Source organism: Mercenaria mercenaria, chromosome 1 (genome assembly GCF_021730395.1).
Source record: "Mercenaria mercenaria strain notata chromosome 1, MADL_Memer_1, whole genome shotgun sequence".
Lineage (NCBI taxonomy): Eukaryota > Metazoa > Mollusca > Bivalvia > Venerida > Veneridae > Mercenaria > Mercenaria mercenaria.
Genome location: NC_069361.1, coordinates 75,930,782 through 75,949,889, shown reverse-complemented (window position 1 = coordinate 75,949,889; position 19,108 = coordinate 75,930,782). Strand labels below are relative to the sequence as shown.

Genomic DNA, 19,108 nt, shown 5'->3' with positions numbered 1-19,108 from the left:
TCAAGTATTTTTTCTTCATTGATTTTTAAAACGAAACTGTATTATTTTCTCAAAACTTTTTTTTCCAAAATAAATGTTAAAGTTAAACAGCTTCGTACTCAAATTAATTTTGTCTAACCGATGCTCACCCACGGGATGCAACATTGATACCATTTCTAATATTTTTTTTAAGAGAGCTGACCAGTATTTTGTCCAAATCCAATGCCATGTAGCATTTCTTGTAGCGTCCAAAATTTGACCACTACAGCAATAAAATCTACTGAATTTTACTATGATATGCTTAGCGAACATGGTCTTGCCTAAATTGTTTATTGAATATAGTTTTTATGTTTATAGAAGATCTTTATACATTAACCAAAAATGCTGCACATAACTGGTTATTAATTCTGGGCCGTCTACACCGAATATTCTATGTACTCATATTTTTCTGTTCAATTTAAGAGCACGTGCTCTTTTTCTCTTTCTGTAAATTTTATTACAGCAGCGGTCATATACACTGCCGACAGGAACGCCGGTAATAATTTTCTTCGTGTTCTTTTGAGACTGTCCGCTGAAATAAGACGTTATTTATGTATGAGCCATAATATTTGCAAATTGGAGGCATTATCACGTTTCTTCCATAATCGATCGCACTCGGAACTACTCGGATCTCCTTTTGGAGAAGAGTGCCATCGTCTTAGCCAATCAGATTACAGCAATCGGTGGCGCGTGAGATTTCCCTTTAATAATAAAACACCGTTAATTTTTATTGGCTAAAAAGTAACTCCCATCTTTTCATTTGTTCCTGATATAAAATGAATATCCAAGAAAATTTCATTATGTTTTGATAATTTCTTAGCTGTAGTTACGCCATAAAACTTGTGTTTAATCACACGTTTATAATTAATCGAATAAGCAAAGTATTGCGTTTAATTTTCTCTCAATATTGTTAAGAGGGTACCGTCTCTAAATTGTTTTAAGAAAAATAATTGAAAAAAGAAATATTAAAAAATGTTATCTGACGACGGTCGGCTTTCGATGGGAGAGGACGTCAGAGATGGAAAGAGGAAAATAGAAGAATTTGGAGGCTTATACTCGCTAGATCACACCGCTTCGTCTTCAAGATCTTTAAACGAGAATACAGGTAAATAAAACTATTTTATTAATAAAATATTTTTCCTCCTTTAATTCTTTTCTCTAGTAACGTCGAATTTTACACATTTGTTGTTGATGCTATTAACTCGAAGCTAAAGAAGTTGGACTTTTATGGTCTCCTGTGGAACTTTTCCATAGCATCTTAATGATAGCGGCATGTAATATGTTTAAACATAAGTAATTTCATTTTTTCGTTAACAAGTCCGCAAAATGAGGGTGTTAGACTTAGTTATCTAATACATTATGAGAGTAAACTAAATCCACGAGGGAATTTATTTTATATTGTTTACCCCCAAATAAAATAAGGGTAACGTAAAGACATCCCAAACCAGATTTGTTAGCAATAATTTTATTTACGGATAAACGAATTTTGAACAAGACGGTATTTCGCTTTCTTGACAGATTGCCATGGACTTGGTAATTAATAGAATTAATAAAAATTGCGCCAAATTGTATTACTTTAAACTCGTGCACTCAGGGCCTAGCAATAAACGAACGGTATTCAATTTGAAGGTTATGAAATTTCCATAATATGATATAGATCGTCGGTTGTAAACGGGTAATCAGATTTCCGAGACTTTAAAATAAAATGGCGAGTATTTCGTATGCGTTTAACATTTCTTCGTTGGAGGGTGAACTGTTTGTAATAAAAATGGAATAGAAAGGCAGGTATTTTTTAAATCGGATATGTTTTTTTTTTTCAACGGGTAGTACATTTCTTTGATTGCCGTTCTTATTCTAACATGACAAAACTGCGCTCGTATATTTTTTCCGCCATCTCTTAAACAGATCATTACGCTTTCTGTATAATATCAACATGAATGTGTTTCGTTCATGTTTTTCTAGGTCTTTTTAATAAATTTATATTTTCTTTTATAATAAATTAAAACACATTTAGATTACGAAATTAGGTCCGGCGTTCAAGCAAGAAATATACGCAAGAAAATACATGAAATGACACAAAATACGATGACTTGCAAGGAAACTTATTCTTTTTTATTCTTTTTCTCTTTTTGCTTACGTGAAATACCAGAAGTATAAAACATATTTCAATCACAAGCGAAAACACAGATTTTACTTCCTCAGTATCATGTGTATTAAAGATAAAACAAAATATCAAAAAATCAAATTGACCTTAGAAAAGAAAATTAAGCGTTCTTTCAACTCTCAATGCGCAATGATTTTGTTGTGTATTCTAATGTACTTCATATTTTTTCCACTTCAGTTAATTGGGAGAAATGTATAAAATTATTTTAAAATGCCCTAATAATGATGTCTTGAAGATATATTTTGAACAAACTTTGAAACATCAGACCCTTGGTGCTTTTATTAAGTGAAGAAAAAAACATACCTTTACTAAAGCACAGTTGATACAAATATGCACATTTAAACGATTCATTTAAAAAAGATGAAAATTGTGACAATGAGGCGCTTCTTTATCGCTTGAATGCAATCGCTTGAGCGTATTCATTAAAAAAAATAATAGTGGCCGTTTTACAAAAATGTATATGTACATATTTACACATTTAGTTGCTGCGTTTAGGATATAGTATCTTTATATATTTGTACTGTTCGATACTGTTGTGATGTATACCACTATGGGCTTATTAGCCTAAATGGAACGAAGTAAAATGAGCCGCGCCCTGAGAAATTTAACATAGTGGCTTTGCGACCAGCATGGATCCAGATCAGACTGCGCATCCATCCGCGCAGTCTGATCAGGATCCATGCTGTTCGCTTTCAAAGCCTATTGCAATTAGAAAAACCGTTAGCGAACAGCATGGATCCTGACCAGACTGCGCGGATGCGCAGGCTGCTCTGGATCCATGTTGGTCGCAAAGCCAAGTGCTATGTTGGTTTTCTCATGGCGCGGCTCAAATCGAGGGTTCAACGCAATAAGGGCGTATCTACATATGCCCTTATTGCGTTGAACCCTCGCAATGTCTGTTTGTCTGAGACATTTTCTCTGTTCGTCATAAACTGAGCGTGTTTATGTTTTCATGGGCTTATAACACATACAGGAATTGAGTGAATAAACATTAAAACTTGAGAAACAACAAACAAGAACCACGATTTTTATGCATTTTTTTCAGGTTTCGATACATGATTTTGACTAAGATGCGGGAAAGGCTTTTCAGTTTTTACAGTTATTATATATTTTGATATTTTTCATCATTTATTGATATATGTAGAATACAATATTCGGTCCAATTTTATTCTTTTATTCGTTGCACAAATTATGCACAAATTCAATAGTTTCATGGAAAGTCAGAAAACTATTACGGTTTACAAATTAATGTATCTATTTTTTGATTTGCAGCGTTGATTTTTTTTTCAAGCATATAAACTCTTGTACAAATATACTATTCTGGAAAATAGATAAATGAATTATAATTATGAAAAAGCGAGCGATTTTTTAAGGAAAGCCTGTGTAGATTTTCCGGAAGCTCAGAGCACTCCAGTCACAGTTATGAAGCCATGCATCTCAAAGTTGCCTAAAGATGCTCAAAAATGTCTCTATACAGAACATGTTTGCAATGTATTCTTGTCGATATTTTTGGAAATAACAAAATACTTGTATATAAGACGGCGGGTGTATTTTTTCCAAATTTTTACAAACAGATTCTTATTTTTCTCTTTCGGTCGCGTATCTATCATTTAAACATTTAAAGCGATTAAATATTGTATACCATTTGAAATTTGGTCCTATTTTTCTATTGAATTTTAAGTAGGTTTTCGTCCGTATAACATGGCACCGCCTCTCTTCTGTCATGTAAAGTATTTTAATAATTTTTAACCTCTGTTGTTGGGTATCTAAGATTTGTAATTTTCCTGAATTCTTTAACGGGAACCTTAAATTACCGTTCTGTCTTTTAGCACTGGGCCGAGAACCCGTACTTTTTTACCTGTTGAACTACTGCACGTGTTTGCTTCGATTTCGGATCTGGCTAATTGGCCAATAATTGATCAATATATAGCCGTCAATTTTTATACCTCTGAGACGTCATTACAAGGTCATGGAGACACGTGAACTTTGCCGCCATCTGTTTAACACTCTGTTACATCTAGCACAAAATCCAAACGGTCAGTTATCGAACTATATAATTTAATTATTCATATGTTTTCATTCTGTACTGTAGTATACATGTTTTCGTATGTATATGTTAATTGCCGATAACGGACTTCAAAGGTAATTTGTGACATTAATAAACCCGCAACAAGAGAAAAAGTTTTTGACTTATTCAAGTAATTTCTTTGCATCTGTTCAATGTTGTTTTTTTAGACTATAATAATATATTTCAATGGTGTACTTTTTTTAAAGAACCGCTATAAGCAACTCTTGATTGTTTCTAAGTATCTAAAATATTTTTTCCAGTTCATTAGCATTAACGTCCATATATTATTTGCCTTATTTCGAATTGAAATTACGATTTATGGAGAAAAACTTTGATTTAAAAAATCGGAATATTTTAGAAGGTATAACTAGAACTGAATTAATCCTTTCAGCTGTATGATATAGTTACCGTAAGGATTCTTAGTAAATCAGTTTTCTTTACTAAAATTGTCTAAATCATTTTCAAATTTCATATTACACTGATTTGTACATATTTTAAATTACTGGAAGAAAAACGTTAATTTTCATTGAAAACTTGTATAATTCAAGAGCTGTCAAGGAAAACAAAATAGGACATTTTTTATCGTTTACACTACATACATTCAAGTGCAACACTTACATGATTCTCAAAAACAAATAAAAATAGATTAAAGTAGGAAATCCTTTTTTGTCTAAAAATATACCGCATTAGCCGAATTTTGTTATATGCTATTACATCCTTTTAATTGTTGAGATGTTTACACAGAAAAAAGAAGAAGTTTTTCTCCGTTTATTTATAGGCTATCCTGCTTGATTTTCAATATAAAAATTAAAAAAAAAATATATATATTTATGTAATTTGTTAAATACGTTTGAAACACCTTTAACGTTACAAGGTTCTTTAAATATAGATAAGTACATTTTTAGATATCATTCCAAAAAAGCTAAAGGATGGTAATAACACTTCCTACTATTTTTTCTTAGTTTTGAATTCATGGTCAAAAATAGCCCAATAGCCTGACATTTTGAACATCAAAAAGTAGTAAAATTTGATTTTTTAAAAAAATTATTTGTCAATGGATTGTTGTAAAATGTTCAGGATATACTGATGAACATAAAGGCGATATTTTTTGGTAAAAATGTGTTTAAATTTTTTAGAAAAAATTAAATTTTGGAAAAAATTTTTTTTAAATGTTTTAGCGGTCAGGAAATCACAAAACACATTTTGCCCACACAACTGACATTATTCGAGACATCTTTAAAACTCAGAAAGTTTCGACCAGGATTTATATATTATATCTTGTATAATAAAACAAAACAAGTTTGTGGACCCTTTCTTTCAAGCATTCATGCGGCATCGTTTTCACATATACCTAAGTTACCTGCATTTATACGTAGTATACATCAGTTGAAACCGTTCCTTTTCCAGGACAAGAGGGAGCTTTTAAAAAGATCAAATCGGAACAATCACCCGTCACAACATCATCTCTCGGTACCGGAAGTTCTGGTTCTCATAATCCTAGCACGTGCCCAACTCCCGCTAGGCGGCGCCACCGGACGACCTTCACCCAAGAACAACTACAAGAGCTAGAAGCAGCATTCTCCAAGAGTCACTATCCCGACATCTACTGTAGAGAAGAGCTTGCAAGAATCACAAAATTAAACGAGGCGCGAATACAGGTCAGTTTCAACATTCTAGTCAGTATCTGTAGAATTATGCACAAATTTGTTTTTTTTTTTAAAAGCAAACGTTTCACTTAGGTTTTCATTTGTAACCTTAACATGAACACATAAACGCCCTTGAACAGAAATAAAATGTTCAAAGCCTTTCTATTCTCCAGCTAGTTATTACCACTTACGGAAGCTGGCCTTTTTCATTCCTATAGACCACAAGAATGCACAGGAGTTCTGAGTTAGATTTATACATTTTTATTTTCAAATGTCAAAAACACATGTTTTATGGTTTTTTTTTTTAAAAAAAAAGGCACAGCTTAAGATTCTTCTGTGTGTTTTGGTGACAGAATGAGAATTAATGAATACGAAAGCTCCAACATAATCTGGTAACGAAGACGAATAAAAAGAAATTAAGAGAAGAAAATTGCGGAAAAAGAAACATTTAACAAAATAGTGCAAGTAAAAAGATACAGACAATTGCATCGACATAAACCGTATGTTTATTCAAATGAAACCGAATATTTTTCCTTGGCATGGAGCAATAACTTTAACAAAAGATTGACGAAATTAAAACATAAAAGAAAAGCAAAAAAATGGATATCGTTATTCGCCTTTGTCAAAAGAAAGTAAATGCAGATGGCCGCCGTGAACGTTGTTGGCCTAAAAAAAAAAGAAAGAAAATAATGCGAAGCTTAAATGACGTATTTTAAAATGACTTGACTGATGAAGCAAACTTGGTTGCATTTCTTCTTTAGATGTGTGTTCTTTCTTATATCGCTTCATATTCTGAATTTATTCTTATCAATATCTTTCTTCAGTCTACAGTTTATGCCACGAAACAGGGTCGTTTATGTTTTGATTCACGTATCCCGCAACCGAGGCGTTGGCGGAGATACAGCCATTCATATAAACGGGAGATAATAGGATATTTCCATTTTATGGGGTATTTCCCATTGTAACTTTCACTAACTTTGGAAACAAAAAATCGAAATATTGCTATTCACCTAGACTGGCTAAAATTTACCGTACAATTTTGACATTCATTGAACTATCCAAACAAGGATTGTCCTTGATTTCTCTTTAAATATTAGACAATATCATTGATATTATACACCATTTAAAATAACTTCGAGGGCGGTAATACAAACTTTTTAAATGTTTTAAACATCTTGAATCTATGGTTGATGTTTAGTTTATCATAAAAACGATTTTAGTGGCGGTATTTTCTATTGCAAATTTATGCAATTTTGGACACAAAAAATTGTTAATATATAAATTTTGGCTTTATTTGTTTTTTAATTGTTATAAAAGTTTCACGATACCTTAGGTATTATAAAAGCAACATTTCCGTGTAGAAAAATGTAAAAACAAAAAAAAATATTAAAAAAAATCGAAACTGTGATTTTGTACGGATTTTTACCATGGGAAAATACACTTCATTCCACAAAACTGTTATTCTCAAAAATATTTTAAAAAGATTTCAAGATCCTACTACCACCCTCAGAGACCTCTTGAAGGATGTATAGTTTTATCTGGATCTAAAGCCGCATTTCGCGAAAACGTCTGTTACGGATTACACAGATCTAACAGTAGAAGTCTTGGTTAGATTAAAAAGTTTCATAAATGCAATGTAGTTTAATTGTTTTAAAATATTTTCTCAATGATTTTTCTTTCTTTTTTTTGGTCATAAAAACGGAAACAATTTCATGTATTTTTAAAATTCACAAGCTCCTATTGCAGCCTCTGGATGTCTGTACATCTTGAGGTACTGTTCATATTTGGTTTATGCATAATTTGGAAGAATTTTTTTTTTAATTTTGATCTCGTCTGCTTCACTTCCATAATGCATATTCGTAGCAACTGCCGTTGTACGAGTTAATAAACCAGAAAGTGCGCGCAACAATAAAATCGCATTCTGAAATACGGTTCACGAATCATTTTACATATATACGGTAAATCTTACACACAGCAAAATTAACACATTTAATGGTTTTTGTGCGTCTTCTGTTATTAGGCAAACTACATGATTAATAAGTTTCAAACTCAGACTCCAATTTCATGTACATGTACGTGAAAGAAGTAAACCTCTAATGAACATCACAGAAAGCAACATTTTTCTTTACAAAAAAAAAGGGAAAAAAGAGATCCGTTTCATAAAATTTAATATATTAAGAGTTGATATAAAAACAGTTCATTTTTATTTAATGCGTGACTTGCGCATTAAAGAGCTTTTCTACTTTTATGGATTATACTAGTCCTTTCAAACTGTTGCCAATATCTCGAATTAGAGAATGACTAATATTTCCCTTTACTAATAGAAGCAACTTCTAACTTTTGAAAATGTTGAAAACTTTAATATAGAGACTCGCCTCTTAAAGTTCTAAAGATACCTGTAATTCTCGCTGAAAAAGAGAATTCGGTATGATTAAGCGATGACCTAGAAACTACTTAATATTTTTAAGCAAAACTAAATAAATAAATAAATAAATAAATAAATAATAAAAATAAAAAATAAATAAATAAATAAATAAATAATAAAAATAGATAATAAAATAATTCATTATAATATGTTTTCCTGGTTTGGTAATGTAGTGTCTGAGTGTGTCTAGAATACCTTTGAAAAATCAAACAGAAAAAAATCCGACGACTAAACCTAAAAAAAAAATCAAACATTGGTGAAACAATACGTCAAAAATAATTTCTCCAAGAGGCATTCAATACATGCCCATAATTACAGACCGTGCATGCGTCGCGAAACATTATCCGACAAAAGGCGTTGTCTCTTATCTCCCGGCCTCTCAATACTTCAGGTCCACCTAAAAGGTCTTGGAATTAACAGATTTCAATTGATTTTGCCGGTTTTTCCTTGTCTAATTATCGTCCCTCATAGTACTTTTACCGTTATTTTAAATTATATTGGACTCCCCGGGGCGAGGCCGATCAAAACACTACAGGGTGTGCAAGGAGTTTCAAGATGTTTCAAGAGGTTTACGAGAAACAATGTTTTCTTTGAAAATGGTACTGTAGTGTCTATTAAGTTCGACAGAAGTTGTCGTGATGTCTTTGACTGGAATGAAGAAGACACTATTTCTAAGAAATTTAAAGAATGTGGAAGGAGCGTTAACAGATGGCGCTGTAAAATATGTCTGTTACTTTTAGATGTAACGGTACTAAAATAGGACTTAAAATCTGTAGTGTTTTCGTTTCGTTTTTCGTCCTTTAGCTTTAGCTACAATGCAGATAAAAAACTTTAAAGACATCACATGCCAATCTTTCACTAAGATATTTTATATTCAGATATCTACTTCAAATGTATTTAACTTTACAAAAATATATAAATCCATTGCATATGTACAGCTACAGACAGTACAGTCATAATTAAGCGTCCTATAGTAAGATAATTGTTAAAAAAAACTTCCAAGATTTTAGAGGTAACACAAATACCATGCATAGCTATACATGCATTCTGTACAATTTTAAACCTAACTCATAGTACTGTTTAAGTACAACTTTAATCAAAAGTACAATCAATCGCGGTGGTTCATCTTCATAGCATGAATTATATAAAGATTGAAGATGCGAAGAGTTTAAAAGGACCGTGCCATGTTGCAGTTAATGAAAATTGTAATTCTAAAATGCTTGTTATTTGTTACAATTAAGCCTTTAGGACAAATGATTATATATTTTCTGTTCTATTTAAAATACAATTTTTATGACGGGCGAATCTTTTATCGTTACTGCAAGGGTAGTAAAAATATAGAAAAATGCGGTTGATATGTTTATCTAAACATTTGTAAATGTGTGATGTAAGGTAGATTTTGTAATAAATAATGTTACATCGATCATAGTAAGGCGAACGAATATATTTGAAAAAAAAAAAGAAAATATATATATAATAAAAAACTATGGGGTTCACATCATAAATCATTTTGTCTTTGACGCAAAAACCAAACGTGCATTGAAAATGTCTTATCTATTGACCGGCTATTACTTATCTTCTAAGATTGCTATCGGCGGACAATGTAATTTTCGGAGAAAATAGCAACCATAGATTGATACTAAAGCAATTTCCATAGAAAATGCCCTAACAATTCTTCAAACTTAACGCTATAAACCTTTAGTAATATACTTTCAATAGATAAATATTCAAATACGTTTAACTGCTATTTTTGAGATAACGAAATTTCGAATCTCGACTCCGTCTTTTCTATGCTGATCAGAGGGTTCATTCCTTCTAGGGAAGACGAAATTAAATTTACGAAACTGCGGCTGAGTGCGTCGATGGCGATCGTGTGATGAGCATAATGAATTTTTAGCTGTCATTACGGAGAATTTCGATGCGTTGAGGTCTTTAGACATTAGCGACGATGCCCGTTCTAATCAAAACCTCGTCCCCAGTGCGCACGAGTTTATTCCGTGGATTTCTCTTTATTTGGAGAACAGTTTCTCGTGCAGATAGATCTTGTCTGCAAAAAATAGATTGTATGGCGAAGTAAACAGTAGTATGAAACACTTCTCTAAATTAGCATTTTTATTTGATTTTTTTATCCTTTTAAAGAATGGAAAACTAAGCTTTGATTTCCGAGTTGATTTGATTTTAAGTATTGTTTAAATTGATTTAAAGATTTTGTGATATTTTTTTTTTAAGAATCCGTTAAATAGGCGGTTTTAGTTTAAACATTTTAATGGCCAGCATTTACTATGAAGCAGAATTTCTATCTCTTTTTTTATCCAGACGATAATACTGCAATAAATGTAAATGCGTGCATACTCTTTAATTTGGCAATTGTACTAGAAAACAATTGACGATAATCGTAAGTTCTATGACTGGCGCGTGGCGTGTGAGTGCCGGCACGTGCTTCTGGTGAAATTCACGTCAGATGCGGCACACGTTTACAGACTTTTATTGGCTGTTAGTGAAACAAATATTTGTTTTGTAAATGATATACTAAACATACACGTGTGTAGGTGTAGGAATGTGACAAGGTTGATAATCATTTGTGTCGGGTAGACCTAATATAAAAGCATGAAGTGGCATTGAAAATGGTATTTCATTCAATGATAATTATCATTGCGCTTATATAATCTGGATAAAAGTAATCTGAAGATACAGTGATATATAAGACATGGCATTTCTTTAAAGCCCGTCGCGGTTGTGCACCATCAACCGCTGCATGCACGTTGTTCGCGGACCCAACAATCTGTCATTATATTCTAACAAGATTCATAATGTTGATCGTTATTCACTTAATGTAAGCACAGACAGTATTTTGCAGTCTTTTGTAGTTTTAGGGGAAATACCCATACTGCACTTCGATCCAAAGAGTGGAGACGTACTTTTTCGCCGGAGGGGAAAATGGACTTCGCGTACAGATATTTGCCATTTAAAAGATGTAGGGAAATGTCTTTGGCTCCATCTGAGACTAATTGAAAGCAAAGAAGCTCTCAGTGACTAAGGCCCGTCAATTTTCCCGCGTAATTCAATTACGTAAATGTGCTCGCATCTCAACTTTTCCTAACAGATATGGGAAGAGAAACGCTCTCGGAATTTCAACTAACGTACTACGAAAATTCGTGTCGGCTGCTTTATTTGGAGACATTGTTATCACGGAATGAAGTGAACTAATGGCTTGAGAATAGTCTAGTGTCCAATAGAGCGTGCTCCCACAACGCTGATCCTTTCATAGGGTCATTCTGGAATAAATTGAACATTTTTGTCATTTTTCTCTTTTCCTTCTGATTGCATGCTGAATTTTCAAGCGAGCGCTTGAATGAACGCCGTTTTCTGGAATCCGCGAACAGGGAATTGAAAAAACTCTTCTGAGAAATGGAACAATTATTTAAATCAATTCCGCTCGTAGGATTTTCCGCCGATCGCAAATGGCCATATGTACATGCTTGTCCCCGTATTGTGAATTTGTGATTTTGTACGGTAGCGGTGTTTTTCATGTTTCTCTCGTAATGAGGTACGCTCCTTCCTTCAGCCCAATCGATTAGGGGAATAGAGAAATAGAAGATAATCAAAATCTATTTTCGTCCAATTATTTATGCAAATGAAGCATCTCTTGCTTAACAGTTTACTTCATTAGAAGATCAAATCGAACGTGAAGTTCTCGGAAATTCCCCTGTAATCAACGATTTAACCTTTCCTCTGAATTGCTCGGAAGTCACACGAAAAATAAAAACGTACTGCGATTTTGACAAAAATTCTAGAATTTGTTTAGTACACTTAAAGAGCAAGTTTAAAAAAATGCACACAAACTTTTCGTTAATTGGAAACTTAATTGTTTTTTTAATTGATTCACATAAAAAATAGAATCGTTTGACATTGTTTTTTTTCTTCTAAATTGAGTTAATAAGCATTACTTTTATATTCACAGTTTTAACATGACACCAGACCAATCAGACTTGAAACTGCATCTTCGAGTGAATGTTATTTTTCACTTCGGTAAAACTAAGCATTTTCAAAATGAACCAGTAGTGACATCACACATTTTAAAAAATCAAATTCAACTCCGAGGATATTCTACAAACTACAAAATTTCGTTTCAATATAACATGGATTCAATACTTTGGTTTTAATCTAAAGTTTGAGATTGTGAACAAGAAGTCTAAGAGTTAAGTCCGTATAAAAATAGCCATTGCTCAAGTGAAATAAGTATCATTCCGCAATTTTAAAATTATGAATAATGTTATATGTTTAACTTAATGGTCATTGCGTATGGTTTATTTGGAAAGTCACCTGTTGATTTGAATAACGAGGCAGCTGTATCCGAATGGGCTCGAGTCTTCCTTTTGGAAGCATAATTTACATATCGCAGCCCTATTGAAATATAACTATTATACTGTTTCCTCCTTATTTAGGTATGGTTCCAAAACCGGCGGGCCAAGTACAGAAAACAAGAGAAACAACTAGCAAAATCGCTCTCCCCGGTCATACCATCCTGCAACAGCATGATGCGTAACATTTACCCGTCCAATAACCGACCATACGGCACTTATCCAAGTCCCGGAAGTATGAACAATATGGCGCGCTACCCGCAGATGAATACTTCCTATTCTCCAGTGGCCCAGTTTTCCAGCATGAACACGATGCAATCCAACATGGCGGCGACAATGCCAAGACAAATTCAACAGTTTCCAGGAATGACATCAGATTATAACTTGGTAAGTAGACTCTATATTTTCTTCATCAATTTCATAGTATTCGTTTTCATTAACATTTTGTGATAGTTAGATTTTATCCAGCCTGAACAGTTATGGATTTCCATTATAACTCTTGTTAGATTTTCCCAATCCGTAACAATGTGTTTCGTTAATTGCGGCTTTATTAAGTAAGATCAAGATAATTTATATGTGCTTCATTTTTAAGGTGTTTGATCTCTTTGACTTCTTATGTTATTTCAGTAATGTCAGTTTTAAAATCCGTTTTTAATGAGGACAATTATTTGACAAGAAACACATTTTTCCCTTTGTGGAAATAAGAATAAATCACAATTTCGAAAAAACAGTTCCTTTTATGCTAACTAAGTCACCCTAACAAATTTACAACAATCCATTCACAAACAGAATTAAAATTGATTTAAAAAAGGAATTGGTGCTGAAAATAGTTGAAATTTACTAACGGAAAATACCCACACCAAATTTGTTGATTTTATTATTTTGGGGGGATAAACTCAAAATTAACCAAGATGTTTTGAAATTTTAAACTTTAAGTTCTCTAGAACTGTATATAATATTGATGGAATTCTCTTATGCAAGAGAAATCAAGGAAAACCCTTACGGAAAAGGCGGATCCGGCTGTACAGCAGAATATACTACAAGTACATAGCGGTTACCCGGCATCCTTCGGTATATGTTCCACAATACTTTATGGGCCTATCTTGGAGATAAAGAAACTTTGTGAAATTAAGAAAAAAAAAACTTTTAAGATTTAATTATTTACTGTAAAGTGATAATAGTGAAATTCTTTGTTACAGGAAGTGCACGAAGACGACTGGTACAACAAAAGTTTGACGGCACTGCGCATGAACAATTCACATCCGGGTCTCGGAAATCCCATGTTGCAATACCAAGTGTAGACTGGCGGGAATTTTTAAGATTTAAAAATCCACAAAAAACATAATTGGTGCAATAGTGCTTAGATGAGATGAAGCTGGAAGACCTGATAAAGCATTGAATGGATATAATTTTCAATGAGCGAGAGCACGAGATGTTTAGTGATGACGTCAAACGTAATTTTTGCATAAAATTAAACACAATTATTTAGATCTATAGAAATTATGTGTTCAAATGTAAAGGCACACAATGATGCAAACTCGGAGCGACTGTATGGATTTATTTTCAGATCTAATAGCTGAAAGTATGTTGGTAACTGGTCTAAGGTAAAAAAGAGACAAACAAATTCAGTGTATGAATACATTTACTTTTAGGTGAAATGCAAACAACTAGATATCAGTTTACATTTAATTTACAATGATGATATTTTTTATCTTTAAATAGTGTAAATCTGTCATTTTATATACTCATTATTGTATTTATGTCACAGAGTCATTTGTTTATGGGATATTAAATTTCTAAAAATGCCAGAATGGGATATTTTTAATCATTTGAAAGACTGCTAGTATGAATGTGGTTGTTGAGCACAACTGCATGCACTCAGGTTGGCGAGCTGCCACCTTTGAATCATGTATCAAGAATTATTGGAAAATATCAATGTATATGAACTAGAAAAACTAGATTTAGCTCGATTTGATTAGCAATTTCTTCTCCATCCTAGCATTAAGGGGAGAGCCAGGAGTTCGGTTCGAGACCGTGAAAAATTCTGTGTCTATGGGGGCGGGGTCCGGGGCTTATCCACTTTAAGAAAGCCTCAAATGGTGCAATTCGACATATATCTGACATAGTTTGCGCATGAATATTGGACACAGTTTCATCTTATTAGGCACTTTGACAAAGTTGATAGCTTTTAATTTGACTGAAATCCAGTCCCAGCACTTCATCAACTATATATACAACTACTAGTAATATAAAGTTTTGCAAGTGAAGCAAGCCAAAGTGTTTTACTAAAAGGGCTGACGTCATCAAATGAACCCTCACTGGGATTAAAGCCCTGCTCCGCGGCTTTTCAAATTCTATTGTGTGTATGCAACCCATGATTACAATAGGTAACAGTTAATGGCCACCTGCCACACTTTAGCAAGCAAAACCACAGGTATTCTATATAAAATTTTATATAAAATAGGCCATTTTGACAGGCGTCACTGTTGTCAGGATTTTCAGTGACAATTTAAGGTTAAAAGGTAGGACTGGAGCAGGTCTTTAAGTGTGTGTGTGTGTGGTGTGTGTGTGTGGCGGGTGACACTGTCTTTGCCCCCCCCCCCCCCCCACCACTCCCCGCACTTGATCTGCCCTTGAGTATGCAGATGTTTAATGTCATGAACATGACACAGCCCATATGAGATCTTCAGACTCCTAACATCATTTAGTACAAAAATTAATGTATCTGAGAATATGTATGCCGAAGTTTGAATTAATAATTTAAACCCCTAGTGAATATTTATGAGAATACCTAAAGCCTTGAATTTTTTAAAACAAGGGTAAAGAAAAAACCAAAGTCCAATGAAGTCTTAATAAAATATTTTATTACAATAATTTATAGCATCGAATCACTATTCACAACGAAATATACCCCATATATACCATAATCATTAAAATACAACTAAACACATTCAAAAACATACACAAAATACATACTAGTCTAGGATCAAAGATCAAATATCCTGGAATGTATAAAACAATATACATCACTTTTGATTTCGAGGTGCGTGCGCAGTAGATTTTAATTCAAGTCCCGAAGTAAGAAAGGACCATCTGGTTAAATTCTAAAAAAGTTTTTAAGGTAGTGTGCACTTGTAATGAAGCTTGACAATTTCCGTATGATTTCATACTTTCATTACCAATTAACATTCTTCGGACATAAGTTGAACGTGAACACGGGTTTCTTTGAAAAAAAGGGAGAATGCTGAAATTGCATACGGCGAATATGACATTTGACAATTGTCAATACCCGTCCACTATAATGAGATTATATCTCATTAATAAAATTAACTATAAAACACCTTGTATGATTGTACATTTCACACAAGACTGGTAGGCTACATTTAAAATTCTATCATGTTGGTTTATCACCAAGATAATTCTGTCATGTAAAAAGGTGATTTACCAGCGGAATTTTTTTTTTTTGCTGTTTTTCATATTGTTCAAAAGCGGATTTATTTTTCAACAATAAAGGCAAGTTCTGTTAGTATCAGTAAGAGTTTAGGGAATAAATGCTGTAGACAAAGAGTACATTACCACAGAAAGTATTCAATATTTACACTTGAAGTTCTCCAACAACTGTATTTGATACAGTATTTTTTTGACAGTCCAAAGCCTGACCAAAGTATTTTCAACAGTATAACCTTTAATTTGAACACTGTACAAGTTTTATTCTTAATTACCTTTCATTATACCTAGTCCAGTTTGAAGTTTTCCAGTACCTGTGCACTTTGGTCCACAAACCCTAACTAAAAACTATATTGCCTAACTGGAAACTATTTTGCCTAACTATAGACTAGACTATCATAAACAATATGCCTAACAAGAAATTAATATGCATGTGTATTCTGCTATGCTGAACGATGTTGGAAGACACAAATGTGTATGAATACGGTACCTTTTGGCCAAATAGTTAAATATCCTTTTGCCGTTAAGCAACCTTTTAAAATATACGACTAAACAAAAGTCAAAAACAAAACTTGTGTAAATCAAGGATTGTGATTTACTATGTTAACCAGTCTGCATAAGAAGGCAACTAAATGGCATAAAAAATATTTTCTGTCTGGCCTCATTTTTCAATGATACAAGCATAAAATACCGCATAACATCTTGTGCAGAAAATAACATGTTCTAAACAGTATAAATATCTGAATATAAATATATCTAGAGTTTCTATGAAATGATGAAGCATATGTATAGGATGGTAAAGACGTAACAAACAATACCTTTAAAGCATCATGCCTGAATATACACATAAACACATCAAAGTTTTGTAAACATGAAGGTCTAAACAATTTTTCAAAGTTATAGTTCATGCAAGATGACATTTTTGGTGGAGCAGCTAACATTGCAAAATGTATGTGTTGAGTCATTTGTATTAGTCTAAACACAATCAAGTAATCTTAGACTAATAATCAAACATAGTACTAACTTTTAGGCAATGCCATAAACATGTAACTGACATATGTGAAAATCCTCACTAGCAATTTTGATAGAGCAAGAAACAGCTGTGACTGACATCATAACAAACACTGCTATATTTCTAAAATGGACAGGTCCATCATTAAATTTGGGCAGTACCACTTAATATTCAAAGGGGTGTCCACTGAAAATTTACTGACTGAATAGCAAACAGGGCAGATCCTGATCAGCCTGCACTAGTTGCAAAGGCAAAATCACTTGCCGCCAGCAGGCTAAAGATTAATTTAAAAGACAATCTTACTCTTCTACATCATGGCTAACTGGGTAAAGTATTGTTCTACATTTGAGTGATTCTTTAAGGAAATAAGTACTGTGTATAATACTTTAAACTATCTTATACTCCCTTATATGTTACATTGGCTAACATATATGTAATTTCTCATTTTCATCAATTTGGAGGCATGGTGCTTTAAAGTCATCTTAACTTACATATTATACAAGGTTTAATATTGTTAACACTTTGTTTGACTAGCATAATATAACAATTTAGATGTAAAGAAATACATACTGGACCTGGAAAGCCCTTTAACCACTCCTAATACTCTTCTTTTGTACAGAGTTACCTAGGTAAGAATTTCTTAGACCTAACTCATAAAAGTTTTTCGAGTTTTATATAATCTACTTAAATTATCACAAATCCACTTTGTCACAATAGTTTCAGAAAGAATGCAACTGCCATATATCTATATTTATATATACATTTACTATACATGTACTTTTCCCTAACATTCTTTCCTAACCTAAATATAAAATGTTTCATTCAATTCTAACAATCATTTGGTCTTTGAACACATTACACAAATGCACAAAGTAATGGCATTTACCCATGTATTAAAGCTATTTCAACAGCATATAAATCCTTAATCATACAAATATCAAAAGAGGTTAAAAAAAACACTTATTTTAAAAAAAATATACCAATACCAATACCATACAATTTATTTCCTCCGACTTGTATATGAACAAAAACCTATTTGGCACATCCCATCTAAAGCTTACACACTTTTTAATAATTCAATTGTACTTTAAAATGTAAGCTCAAGTCCACATAAATATGTCCATGCTTCTCACATATTTTCATTCAAAGCAGCTATTTCACATTTTTCAAACTGTTTTTACCAAAAGCAAAACTCCAGGAACATAAATTGCCTTCATTTTAGAATGTTTTTCTTCCTTTTTTTCCTTCAAAAGAAGTACACATCCTCATTACTCAAAGCATTATAAATAGCAAGCCTTTTCCAAACATTTTTCAAATTCTAAGGTACATGGAACATTTCACCATTTCTTTAAAGTAACTGGACATATTTATGTGATCCTATTATTTCAATGGTAATGTTAATACTAGATTTTGTATTATGAAATGTGTATATATATATAACATTTTAAAGAAAGGCAGACTATAAACTGGATTTCCTTTCAGTTAATAAAAATAAAAATATTATGAAAATGACAAAACAATAAACATGTATATAATAATATCTCAAATTTTCATAAATGTATTTCATCAGCAGAAAGCTCTAAAATTCTAAGATGTTGCTTTTTTTCAACAAAGCATTTTGTTATGATGAGACACTATACTAAACCAGGTAAATGCCAACTGGTTCTGTTTACCTTATCTGACTGGTTATGCATATTATTCATACATTCACAGTATGGGAGAGTTAAAGCTGCAGCTAAGAAATGGCATAACATACCGTATGGGAGAGTTAAAGCTGCAGCTAAGAAATGGCATAACATACCATATGGGAGAGTTAAAGCTGCAGCTAAGAAATGGCGTAACATACAGTATGGGAGAGTTAAAGCTGCAGCTAAGAAATGGTATAAAATACCATACGGGAGAGTTAAAGCTGCAGCTAAGAAATGGCATAACATACCTTATGGGAGAGTTACAGATGAAGCTAAGAA

At 32.7% G+C, this 19,108-nt stretch overlaps 2 protein-coding genes across 2 annotated transcripts in view; one reads left to right on the top strand and one right to left on the bottom strand.

Moving 5' to 3' along the window:
* The first annotated feature begins 859 nt into the window (after nucleotides 1–859).
* On the top strand, nucleotides 860–14,493 carry LOC123545479 (paired mesoderm homeobox protein 2-like). Its single transcript, XM_045331802.2, has 4 exons — nucleotides 860–1,123; nucleotides 5,658–5,908; nucleotides 12,767–13,069; nucleotides 13,882–14,493. The coding sequence occupies exons 1-4, from the start codon at nucleotides 991–993 to the stop codon at nucleotides 13,981–13,983; spliced, it is 789 nt and encodes a 262-aa protein (XP_045187737.1). The 5' UTR covers nucleotides 860–990; the 3' UTR covers nucleotides 13,984–14,493.
* A 1,031-nt stretch (nucleotides 14,494–15,524) lies between these two features.
* Nucleotides 15,525–19,108, bottom strand: part of LOC123533624 (multiple coagulation factor deficiency protein 2 homolog) — a 51,339-nt gene continuing 47,755 nt past the window's right edge. Inside the window, exon 6 of the mRNA XM_053551239.1 lies at nucleotides 15,525–19,077. The gene's annotated coding sequence lies outside the window, so the exon portion shown is untranslated. The remainder of the gene's footprint in view (nucleotides 19,078–19,108) is intronic.

What these genes read in the sequence shown, in the direction of transcription:
- LOC123545479 (XM_045331802.2), top strand. Translation starts at nt 991, where the DNA reads ATGTTATCTGACGACGGTCGGCTTTCGATGGGAGAGGACGTCAGAGAT. An exon ending in TAAACGAGGCGCGAATACAG is followed by an intron (nt 5,909 to 12,766) that starts GTCAGTTTCAAC and finishes CTCCTTATTTAG; the next exon opens with GTATGGTTCCAAAACCGGCG. An exon ending in TGACATCAGATTATAACTTG is followed by an intron (nt 13,070 to 13,881) that starts GTAAGTAGACTC and finishes TCTTTGTTACAG; the next exon opens with GAAGTGCACGAAGACGACTG.